This window comes from Drosophila ananassae, chromosome 2L, assembly GCF_017639315.1.
Source record: "Drosophila ananassae strain 14024-0371.13 chromosome 2L, ASM1763931v2, whole genome shotgun sequence".
Lineage (NCBI taxonomy): Eukaryota > Metazoa > Arthropoda > Insecta > Diptera > Drosophilidae > Drosophila > Drosophila ananassae.
The window spans coordinates 9654395-9666877 of NC_057927.1; the positions used below are offsets into that span (position 1 = coordinate 9654395).

At 39.9% G+C, this 12483-nt stretch overlaps 1 protein-coding gene and 1 long non-coding RNA gene across 2 annotated transcripts in view; both read left to right on the forward strand.

The window, feature by feature from the left end:
- Positions 1-12483, forward strand: part of LOC6500876 — a 35055-nt gene extending 22572 nt beyond the window's left edge. Inside the window, exons 3-7 of the mRNA XM_001954052.4 lie at positions 3656-3815; positions 5706-5914; positions 10355-10488; positions 10906-11182; positions 11267-12483. Coding sequence (XP_001954088.2) covers positions 3656-3815; positions 5706-5914; positions 10355-10488; positions 10906-11182; positions 11267-11331 — 845 coding nt within the window. The 3' untranslated portion in view covers positions 11332-12483. The remainder of the gene's footprint in view (positions 1-3655; positions 3816-5705; positions 5915-10354; positions 10489-10905; positions 11183-11266) is intronic.
- On the forward strand, positions 8090-9282 carry LOC26514571. The gene is made up of 2 exons (XR_004311544.2): positions 8090-9060; positions 9123-9282. It is a non-coding gene; the product is annotated as an uncharacterized LOC26514571 (long non-coding RNA).

Here is a 12483-nt window from a genome sequence, read left to right on the forward strand (position 1 = left end):
AGTATACAGCACTCACACATCCACCCAAACTACAGCAGCCAACGAAACTTGCGAACCACATTTCCCCTCAGAAATACACTATATTAAAGCTATTCTTTAAGTCCCCGAACGAACTATTCGAAAAGAAAAAAAGCAAGAAAGAAGATGATGAATCTTTTGTTGTTTCCCAACTCTGAAAGCCACTAAAAATGTTAACTAAAATACATGGAGAATAAATGTATGGCCTCTGACAAAAAAAAAAAGGGAAAGTAGAGCTCCCCCTCCCCCTAGAGAATGTAACCAAGATGAAATGTTTGCTCCAACCAGCAGCAATAACATGTTGAGCAAAAAATTATGATGGAAATTGGGAGCAGATGGAAATAGGACACGGGAAAAATAATGAAAGCCAAGAAGGATGGAGGCGCATTGACAAGCAAACAAATTGTCCTCTAGCTTGGCATAAAACTAGCAAGAAAATTCAAAGAATGCTTACCATTTAGGGCTTTACGAAACACTTTTCTGAAAAAATTTATTTAAAAATTCCACAAAAATTGATGACAAAAAATTTTAAATTGAGTATAAAGAGTTTTAAATCTTAAATAATAAGCTCCATGTCTTTATTTCTTCGGACTATACTCTGTATATACATGTAGTATCCAAATTAATGTTTCAACCTCGGCAGCAGCAAAAACAAAAACGTACCACACGTCAATGTCAAGAGCGATGACAATGACAAATTTACCTAGCTTCAAGGACTATACGAAAATTTTTGTATTTGCCATTAAAATTTAAATTAGTAAGTAGCCGCTCCTGCATCTCTGCTCCCCTTAAACGACATCTTGCGAAAATGGGAATTTTTTTTTTATAAATTTAATGCCCGGCAAGAACTTGAAAAAAAATATACGCACAAATGGCGCCGAATTCCGTCCGGCAATCAACTAAATTCAAAGCAAATTGTCCGCACAATGGCCCAAAGGACATCGGCCCAGGCCAGGCCCAGGCCCATCATGATTGTCCTCGAGGATACAGCAAGCCAAATGCCTCATTATTTTGCGCTTGAGAAATTTCTGTCTCGTCACTAATTCATCATTGTTTCGGCACATTAAATCCTTGAACGTCAACGCATTCATTATCTCATCGCATGTGAGCCTTTGGGGATGAGCCGGAGCTTTTGCATTTGGGTTTGCTTTCCCTCGGATTTTGGCCAACTCATCGCCGTCCTCACATGGTCAGCTGCCTGTCCCTCTGTATGCCTGTCTGTCATCGGGAGCTTGGTCGCCACGGCATGCTTGAGTGATATTAACTGACCGACAATCAGTCAAGGGCAACGCAACTGAACCGGCAGCAGCCAAAGCACACACTTTTCCCAAAGAGGCTTAGGCCAGATTTTGGGCTTCAGGAGGCACAAGAGCATTCTTATGGCTGACCACGAATTGTTCTAGTCATTTTCGCAGATGTTCTATTTAACCCATAGCAAACTTAAATAATACTCATTGTATTTATGAATTATTAAAGTAAATGTATACTATAAAATCATCTGTTTTAAAGCCAAAGGTCGTTAGATACTTATTGGTTTGTATACAGAATTAAATAAACTCAATCAATGCCATTTAATAAACTTTTAATGGGTTAAAATCCTGCTGAAGGGTATGAAAAAGTGCCTCACATGTTAATTGCTTCCCAGGCTAATCGCATTTTTGTCCGTCATTATGAGTAATGTGTCTGGGATGCCCCCATAAAGCAATTTGTCGAAAAGATTGCGACGAGTGGCAAATTGCTTAAAGCTCTCAGCAGTTTAAACTATTCCAGTGGGCAGACAAAACAAAATAAATAACGCAATCGTTTAATGAAATCTACCTGTGAATAAACTGAGTCTTTAATAAAAAAAAACTCCAGGACAATATGCAAAATCCAACATAATCGCACATGTCATCTGGCCTTAATTTCGTATGCAAACAAAACATCATTACAAATGGCCGATAATCGTTAAACAATGTATAAAAAATGGTAAACACGGTGGCCAAAAAAGGACTTAAATAAAAGTTGACAAACATCTGAAATAACGAAAGTTAAATGTCCTTGCAACATAAATAATTCCTAAATAAACTTAAATTTGCATTGCTAACACAGAAACAATGTTTTATAATTAAAGTAATAATATTTATTTTTCTCCCAACCCAAAAAAGAACAAATTAAATGCTGTGTTTTAAATTCAACAGTATAATTATATTATAAACTTTGTACTAATGCCAATTTGAAAACTATTTGGAATACAAAAACCAAACTTTTTGAAAATGTTTTATTTTTATGTAGAATACTCAATTTAAAAATACTCAGTTTATTTACATTGAAATAATAATGTGAATAATATTAAATCTACATATACAGTTAGGCATTTTTATTTAGTTTTAAATTTAATTAATAGAAGCTAAACATTATTATAAGTTGCAAAGTTCGTTACAATTGCAAAGTGCGTCACGGAGATTAGTCATCGCTTCATCTCCCTGGAGGACAAACATCATTCTATTGTTGCCAGGGCAATAAATTCAGACCTTTGGGGAGGATGGCAGAAAAAGTCATATTACATCGCTAATTTATGTAGCACGTAAGTTAATTTCTGTTTGTCTGTTATTTGTTGTAATTAGTCGACGTTCAAGCCGTTGTCCCAGGGGCCATTAAAACTCGTCCCTGGCCGGAAATGCCGAGAACATAAACAAACGAAAAACTGTTGCTTCCGCTAGCTGCGTGCGAAAAAAAGGATATACACTAGCCACGAAAGAGAGGCCCACAGTCCGGGCTAATTATTTTGTCGGTCAGCCAAAGTTCATAGTTCACATGCCACGGCGGCAGCAGCATCAGGACGAGTGCAGGGAAGGGTGGCCATGGGTCTATGGGCCATGGTTCATGGAAAGATAGTACGCCCACTCGTCCTTGGTCGCCATTTCGTTTCATTTCGTCCGTTTGTATAATTTTTATTATCAGGCCAAGTAAAATAAACTTAATTAATACCCGCGTCGGACGTCGAGCCGGGCATTTGATTCATGGCCTGCATTTGCGGGTCCGGCTTAAATGCAATAATGAATGTGGCGGCGCGAAATAAAAACGCAAATAAAAATAAAAATAAAAACAAGAATAAAAATGTGCAAAGTATGGCCGCACAAAGTGCGAAGGCAGAAAATGCAGAGAGTAATGCCCAAAGTCAAGGAATTAATGATGGTGACCCTTTTGGCACCTTTCCCACCAAACAGTACTCTTTTAAAAGCTGGGTTTCATTGTTTACAGTGGGACTTGTTTTTAAGTAAACGAGTGTCATACAAACATTTTATTTATATTTTAATAACTTAAAGAATCCAATTTACCTTTAAGAGAAAACTCTATATTTTTTTACCTTTGGGTAACCCCTTATCACCCTACATACACATGATTCATTCATACAGTTTTATCCACAAAAAACGAAATCACTAAGCAAACAATGAAATCCCAAAGGATAACGAAACAAAATCTATTATTTTAAGTTTTTCATGGGCAGGTCAACCTGCCGCATAGTCCCCCCACTTGAATTCATCCGCCCCGTGAGCCCCGTGTGGCAAGCCCGCACTTATCAACAGCTTACCGAATAATACCATTCGAATCGCACTCCGTCCTGGTTTCATGTCGCATACCACTCTCGTTGCAGGAATGGCGCCTCTGCCCGCGGAGGGATTGCACCTGTCGAACCTATCCGTGCCGCGAATTATCGACGTGTCCCAAAAGGCGAAACTCTTCTGCAGCTACGCGATGGGCAATCGGACGCTGAACTCTGTCAAATGGTACAAGGATGGCCTCGAGTTTTTCAGGTGAGCCAACGGCTGTGGCCTTAAAGCAAATAAAAATGCTCCATAAAAATATTTTTCGGCATTCAGTTTGAAATAATAAAATGTCGCAAGTGCGCGGCCAGGGAGTTGGCAGTTGGTAGTTGGTAACTGTGAGTTGGCAGTTCGAGATCGGAAAATGTGCTGGTGCATTCATGCAGATTTTATGGCGCAAATTGAAAACGTCATGAAACTGCAACACTGTCCGCAACAAAGTGAAACCCGACCCCCAAAAAAGTGGCGAGGAAATTCGTGGTATGGCAATGGGTCGCTTGAAAGTGTCGCAACTAATTTAAATGCTTAATTGAAATGGATTTTTATGGGCTCCAGCAATTGCGGCCAGGTGGCACTACCACCGTATCGGGCCCAAATATGTGCGAAGAGGGTTTTTATTTAACTGGCTTAATTGTTGCACATTGCCGCATTCATATTCACACTTGCACCACCGAGAACTGAACCGGGGCCAGATCTGTGCTTCATCCGGGGCTTAATCGAGCGCGAAATTTTTAACAAAGGTGTATATTTGGGCATTAAAGTTTGTTTTTTTTGATTATGTTTTGGTTATTGATTTTAAAGCCGCCACCAAATATGCCAACGAATCTGAAATGGTGGCAAAAAAGTATTATTTATGTCAAATATTGGAACCATTTAACGGTTTATATTCCTTGCCAAATGGACTGACACGCCCTTAACTTTTGTTAAATACACTTGACAAAATAATTTCAAAATAAAAATTCACGTTAGTTTTGATAAAAAAAATTACTTGACAAAATATTACCATGTATTCACACTAAACCCACACTAAACACACTATTTTTGCAGTGCAACCCTCTGGCAGATGCGCCCCTTGCAACATCGTTGCATGTAAATTTGAAACGTTTTGGCGACCACATTCGATTGGCTTTCCCAGCCCCAAAATTATTGTTTTTGACATATTCGCGAGGGTCGGCCGATTTCAAGAGGGGGAAATAGGAACAAGGGCGGTCTTTCGAGCCGTCTCTCCAGTAATTTACTGCCGTAGGCATTTGGCTTTTATCAATTACGCTTTTGTGTGAACGTTTTGATTGTGTGGTCTGCACTCGGCTTCAATTATTCATGCACATTTGACACTGCGGTTGCTTCCATTTGTAACAAAAAACGTCACAAAGACTTTTGCTATTTCGAAATAGACGAACCGTGCTTTTTCATTTGCTAAATTGAGTGCTTATTGTCCAAATAATAGATTTTGCTTGAGCTTTTTACAAAACTCCCATCCAATTAGAGTTACCACGAAATTAATCAAACCACAAAAATAAATCATTTTATAAACTATTATTTTGGAAAATCAAATTTCAATATTGAAGTTAAAAATTATCAAATTTGTTTCTAATTTGAGTTATTATTTTTAATATGATAAAATCATAAATTTTCCTCTTTTTGAAATCCCTTTATATTTTTTCGCTCTGAGCATACATTCAAAATTTAAAACATTTAAAAAATGGAAAAATGTTTGGCCCAAACCCCGCGCTAATTGCTGTAATCAAATGCAACATTGCCATCGAACATAAATTTACAAATGGAATTTGAAATTTGAATTTTCGGAATTTGAATTTTATTTTTGCTTGCCGAGAATGCAAAACGGAGTGGCAACTGCATAATATTCATAATAAAATCGACAGCCCTGCCAACGTGTGGGTACAATACGATGAACGTTTCCGATGCAGAAACTCAAATGAAAATTGAAAAATAAAAATAGAAATGGATTTTTTGCTTGATTCCCTCATCAATATTTCATGATTTCGATTTTGGCGCAGCACTTGAGCTTAAGCTGCAGTCTCCAATTGCACCATCCCCGACTCTACCTAACGCTACGAATCTGTCTCTCTCCTTTTGCAGATACTCGCCTCTAACTCCGCCGACAACAAATTGGTTCCCCGTTAAAGGTGTCACCATTGCCAACGGTTCGCCGCATTGCAATCAATTCATCTGCAACGTGGAGCTGGAAAAGCTCAACGCCAGCTCGTCCGGCCAGTACAGATGCGAGGTCTCCGGCGATGCGCCCGAGTTCAAGCTGATCGATCAGTCGGCCAATATGACAGTCGGTGGTACGTATAAGAAATAAATGAATTCAAACATGATCCAAATCATGGAGTCACACTACACTCAAAAAAAAAAGTTTTCATTTAAAATTTTATCTGTTAAACACAATTTACACCATTTACCATTTACTCTTTTAAGCCATATCCTTTTTTTAGCAATTTCCTATTACAAAATCCTTTCGATCCCACTGTACACTTGCTGAAATGTTTGTAGCTGTCTTTGATTTATGTTTTGCAACATAAAGACAACAAATTATGTGCAATTTTGCAAACACTTAATAAAATTATAAATGGTCTTTGCACGGCCACCGAACCCGATGCTATTTCGAGGTAGTAGTAGTAGGTAGGAGTTCAACCGACAACTCCTTTCCATTTATCAATGCCACACGGCGGAGTATTTTCCGGGTGGATTGCGGAGGGAATCACGGATCACGGAGGAGAATGGTGGAGGGACAGTGGCAGTAGGCAGTTCAAAAGGGCGTCACATAAATGCTGGAAAATTGTGACACGCGTCAGCCATTTGTATGAGTAATGATTGTTAATAAATCCTGACAACCATCCATAGGCGCCGCCCACCGCCAAGGGTGGTCCTACAGTACCCCCAGTCCGTGCCGCAGCCCCTCGCCCCAACCTCTGCCGGAGTCCTTCGGCGGCACCTGACGCTCTAGTGAACAAATTCAACTCAATTGTGAGTTTTGTACGAATCAATTTATAATCTACAATGCGCGGTCGTTTGGCGTTGTCACGTGCTGGGCCTAGACAACAACCATTGCTAAAATCCCAGGCCCAACTCGTTTGTGGCACTTGTAGTTGGGTTTGTTAACGTCAACGCCACACCCGCTCGCTCCGCCCCATGGACACCATCGCCAGTAACGCATCACCCGCCATTTTGATTTCGCTTTGATTGGCGGCGTACATGACGATGAATTCCTCCCAAAAACGCACTGGCCTACACAGTAACAAATTACAAAATATATTTAAAAACTATCAAGATTTTGTCGCTAATAATATAAAATAAAATATTTCACTTTAAGATCAACACTTTAATTGTAATATTAAAATATTCCAATATCCTATTGGAATCTTATGTTAATTATATTTTGGTGTAACCTCGTCCCTGTTTCTGCGGTTGATTTCGACCAAAAGGAACCGCCAGGCATTCCGTCACACAGCCAGCCAGACTTTTGGTTACTGGGCTGGTTCTACTTTGAAATTCAAATCAATTGATTTCGGTCCAATGTGATTTCGAGGCAAATGGAAATGGCCTGCTTATGTCTTTTGTTTCTAGTTTCTATGCGGCTCAAAATGATTTATTTGTCGCAATTTCGACGCTCAGCGATTTGTTTCCTTTTGTAGCCTGGATAGATGCTAAATGGGTGGCTTTCAGTGGGCGGTTTTTTTGCCCGGTGGGTGGTGGTGGGCGTTGTTGGAGTGGTTGTGGCAGTAACTGGGTCTACAACTGTGACTGCTACTCTGGGGGGGTATGGGTGTAGATTGTGGGTGCCTTATTTATTGACGTTACTTTAAGAGATATTGATTTGCATAATGCGCACTTAAGCATTTGTTTACGCGTAACAATCAAATTTGAATTCGCATTTTCGTATTTGTATTGCGTCTTTAATTGGATGTTTGGTAAAGGGCAGACAGTATTTGTGCTCGCTATTTGCATGTCAATTTGACTTTTATCTATTCAACGTACTTAAATAGACAAAGTAAGCCATGCTCAAGTTGCTGTACAATGTACATGGTAATCCCAGTGGCTAGATTAAGTGCCAGACTACAGTCAAGTAGCCACGTGGAGTGCTTTCTCCATCCCTGGCCCCCGCGCACTTTCTCCATTACCTGACAAGCTTCCCCCATAGCTTTTTGCAATACCAGCAAATTTTCTATTATTAGTTGGCATTTACTTATGGATTTCAATGATTGGCAATTGAAAAATATTGAAATAAATGCAGCAGAAGGAAGAGACTTTTATAACGTTAAACATTGGCATCTTCCCGTATCTGAAACTACTCATAAAGAACTACTTAGACCCAATCAATAACATCCCATTTTAATACAAAAAACTGCTTAAATCCCTTTCATGTTTATCAAAAAATAAAATTTTGAATAATAGTGCCGACACCATGACTAGTTTGCTTTTTAAACTAAAAAGCTAAGAGCTTATATGAAATTTAAATAAAAGCATTTTTCACTGATAAAGTAGAGAAACATGGTGGCTGGCGGGCAATCCGACCGCCATATAATCATAGTGGCTGGCCGTATTGTCCGACGAGCCACGAGTGCCTTTGGCATATGCCAGCGTCAGTGGCCAGTTGGTCTCGTCATTTTAATTTATATGTACTCACACAGAGCAGCACAAATCCAAGAAATAAGCTGTAAAAAAATACAATACCCCGGGGGCAGCCAAACAAAATATAGTAAAGCCAACCAGCCATGGCATCAAACTTCATCAACGAGATAGTGGCAAAGTTTAAAGTCCTCTTTTTCAGGACAATGTGTCGGTGTGTTGGAAAATTGTGAAAGTGTTGGTACTAAGGGGTCAAATCGAGAAAGGGCAGGAGGTCGGGAGAAGAGAGTTGGAAAAGGGATCCTATGCACGTACATAGTGCTAACCCCATGGTAGTTTTAGCTGGTGTCGCCTGTTTTTTGTTTCAATGAAGGCGAAGCTGTTGACAGACCAACAATCGACTTGGGAATTTTGTCACTAAAGTGCCATCGCCATCGTAACCACCTTAAAAACTTTGTCACAACAACATCGGCCGAGAGCTCTCGATTTTCAAACAGCAATCACCCAGGATGCTTTGATGATGCCTGAAACAGAAACTGGAATACACAGGTATACATGAAAAACACTATGGCCTGGACCTGCGATGCGAAGGAGAACCGGATCAGGCCCGGGGCTTTGAGGTTTGCTTTAAACTTTTGCTGAGCAAATATTTTGCCGCTTAGCTGCGTGCCGTGTGTCATCACACTGATTAACTTTGTCAAGTTTGCACAGCTCAGCAGAGAGACAGGATATGCCGGGACATGCCGGAGCAATGTGTGTGTCCAACATTGACCATTAAACGGCGACTGAGCCGTACTTAATTACTTCAGAGATTTTCCGCTTTTTGGAAACAAGCTGACAGTACTTTTCTTAAGCCTAAGCAGTGAGAAAAAACTAGTATTTGTTATACAAATTTTTGTATTAATAGTATTTGATTTTTTTCAGTGATACTTCAAGGTTAATATAGCTCTTATCATTTGAGGCTAGGTCATCCCTTAAAATAAACAGACTTACAAAAATTGTTACACCTGTCCAGTTCTGAAATCTACTCTGTATTTTGGACTCGTTTAGCATTCCGACAATACAAATTTTCCCCCAGAAGTGATTTTACTTTTGTGTTTTACTTTTTCTGGTTTTGTTGGGCTGGCTTTTCTGCCCTTCCCGAAACTGGAACGGGTGGAGTATTTTTTCAATCTTGTTGTGGTGCTTTACTGGTACTTGGGTACATGGCCATTTTTGGTTTATTTACCCTGGTTGATTGCTTTGTTTTTCGTTAAATTTTCATTTTTGCTGCTTTTGTTTCGCCTGCAATGCAAGTCACACAATTCGACAGGACAATTGAAGGAGGGGCCTGGCAAAGGAAAGGGAGTGGATATGGGAATGGGAAAGCTGGCATAACATGGCCGCAATCATCAACTTGAACTCCGGATTCCGTCCGCCGTCTGCCCATCCGTCTGTGTGCCCGTAAGTTGTACTTGAAACAGGTCAGAAACTTTCCACCAAAGTGGTTTGTATTAAGTCAATTAAAAAGTTTACAGTCCTGCTGACTGCTCCCTGACTTTTGATGCCTCGCCCACAGCCACCAGTCAAACACCAACCGACCACTCACCTCCCCTGTCCCACCATTGTCTCTTGGCCAACTGTGAGGCCTTCGGGTCCTTAGCATATTTCACAAATTCTCGACAAAAACAACATTCATTCGGATCTCGGATTTGTTGTTGCCTTGCGGTCATGGGAAGTGGCGAATTCTGCCACCCCAAGCCATAAACTAAATTACGCTTGTTTTCATCAAAAAAACTTTGTCCTGGGCAATTATTTGTTAAGATTAATTAACACTTCAAATAAATATTTGGTGTTGGCGTGTCGGTAATTGCCTAAGTGCCGTCCGTACCTTACCATATAGCATTCCCACTCCTCTCCGTGGTGCGTATACTAGCAACGACTTTGTACTCCTCCTAATTGGGATAAGTTTTGTGTCCGAATTGCACTCTGCATTTTCTGTTGCAAATATAGTTTCCTAACTGTGAGCTAAATTAAAGTTTGTTTGGCTCTTTCCAAATTAGCAGTAATAAAGAGGTTCCTAAAGGGGGAATGGTTTTAAGGATTTGAAATACACACTAATTTCACATTCCAAGGAAAACGAATAATAGTTAAAATCAATTTTTTTGTTATTTCAGTTCTACCAAAGCTGGGCCCTTTCATAACTGGATGGCGACATGCCTATAAATACCGCGACACTCTAATAGCCAACTGCAGTTCCGATTGGTCAAGTCCAGCCTCTAAATTAATGTGGTATATCAACAACAAGACGGTGAGTATTAATTGGTGGGATATGGGATAGATTCTGAAATATTGATCAAAAATACAACGGTAGAAAAAAAGATTAACTGAAAAGTACAGGGGATTCCATACCTCCTTCTTGGAACTTTAATCTCAATTTTGTAAGATACACTACTTTTTCTTCCACTTTGTCTTGGCCTTTGCAAGTTGGAGCCACGTCAACTACGTGTTTGGGCCAACCACAAGTCAAATGCCAGCGCGGTAGCAGTGTCAGTTAGTCAGTCGTTCACTCGTCCCGTTCTGGCCATTGAATTGACCTAAATGTTGACAAAAAGTAGCGACGCAACTAGAACCTGGTGTCAGTCACGCCCGCATTCGGTTTCTGTTGGCTTTAAAAATCCACTCACACCTTTTTCACCGTCGTCTCTCTTTGCTTCCGGCCCCATAGGTCCCAGCGTACAGCTTGCAGCCGCAAATTAACGAAGTCACACGCAACACCGATGGGCTCCACCTGTTCATCAGCCACCTGCAGCTGCGCCTGTCACTCGAGGACCAGAGGTTCATCAGCAAGAGTGAGGTGCTGGAACTGCGCTGCAGCGCAGACATCATGGGCCTGGCGAGTGTGCGAAGGGAGAGCCGGATCCGAACCACCGTCCTGGCCCTGAAGGATGCCGGATTTAACCAGCGTCTCACCGAAAATGGTTCCTGCATCAATGGCCAACCAGGTGCATTCCAACTCTTCTTTATCCCTGAATGTCATAAGAAATATATGTATAAAGTTTAACGATAAATTTAAATTATTTTTACAGCTTCTTTAGCCGCCTGGCTGCTGGGTCTTGTCCATTTTCTACGCTGGCATGGATCCCAAAGTTAGTGGCTAGCTTTGACGGGTGCTCTATTGTTAGCATAAGTTTCCGGGATTCAACTATAAGTGGATACAGATCCTGGAAAATAATCAAAAGTCCGGCAGAGGTGCCAACATAAATTGGATTCTTTGCACCATTTCGAGCCAAGTGAAAAAGTTAACAAGCCAAGGCAGCAACAGTTGAATTTGTATATAGTCGAAATTGAATTAGTTAAGGTCCATGCAGGAAGCCCAGCCATTTGCTATATAAGTGTATTACGAAACAATTATTTATGTGTAAACCAGCCAATGGAAATTGAAACCGAAGAATGAACACAGAATGAAATATATAAAATATTAATATATTCTAGGAATCTAAACATAATATTTGCTACCAAATACTATTAAATGTCAGAATTATTTCAATAGAAATGAAAAATTCGAATATCAACAAATTTACACATGAATATTTGAGCACGGAAAATGGAAACACACACAATCAATGGCAAGTAAACTTAATTATTGTATGTGAATTGTTAATTGTATTAAATGATGTATGGGAAATAAATAAATACGAATAAATATATGTATGTCTCTATTCAATTTTAATGAAGAGCAGGACAAAAGGTAAATGTTATTGTTTTTTTGTACAAGTTTTTAACATTTATAATTTTGAGCAGTTGAACTCTTTGAATTCCTAACATAGTTTTTTTGTTCAATTTTTTAACATTTTCAATTTTGAGCAGATGAATGCAAAATATATAAAATCCTAAAAAAATTATTCTTATTAGGATAAGACCTTATACATGAATGTCCGGCTGCGGCAGATTATTATGCGATGTCTGCCTACTCGGCGGAGTTGGTTCCCGGTAATGCACGCCCAAGCTGCCCAACATCACCTCGGACTGGAAGACATCCCAGAATGTATAATGGCTCGAGTTATCATGGTATTCATCTCCTTCCTGTTCCACCATCTCAAAGTATCTGACAGCCAGTTTTCTCCGATAATCGGGAAGCACAATAGAGCCCAATAGAAAAGTCCAAGCCATGGCAACACGGCACATATATAAATAATCAGTTAGGTCCATGATTTTCGGGAATTCCAATAGATAACTGACGAGGCAACCAGAAACGTCCCAAATAAAGGCAAGCGATATGTAGACGAGTAGTATGTGAAGAGCC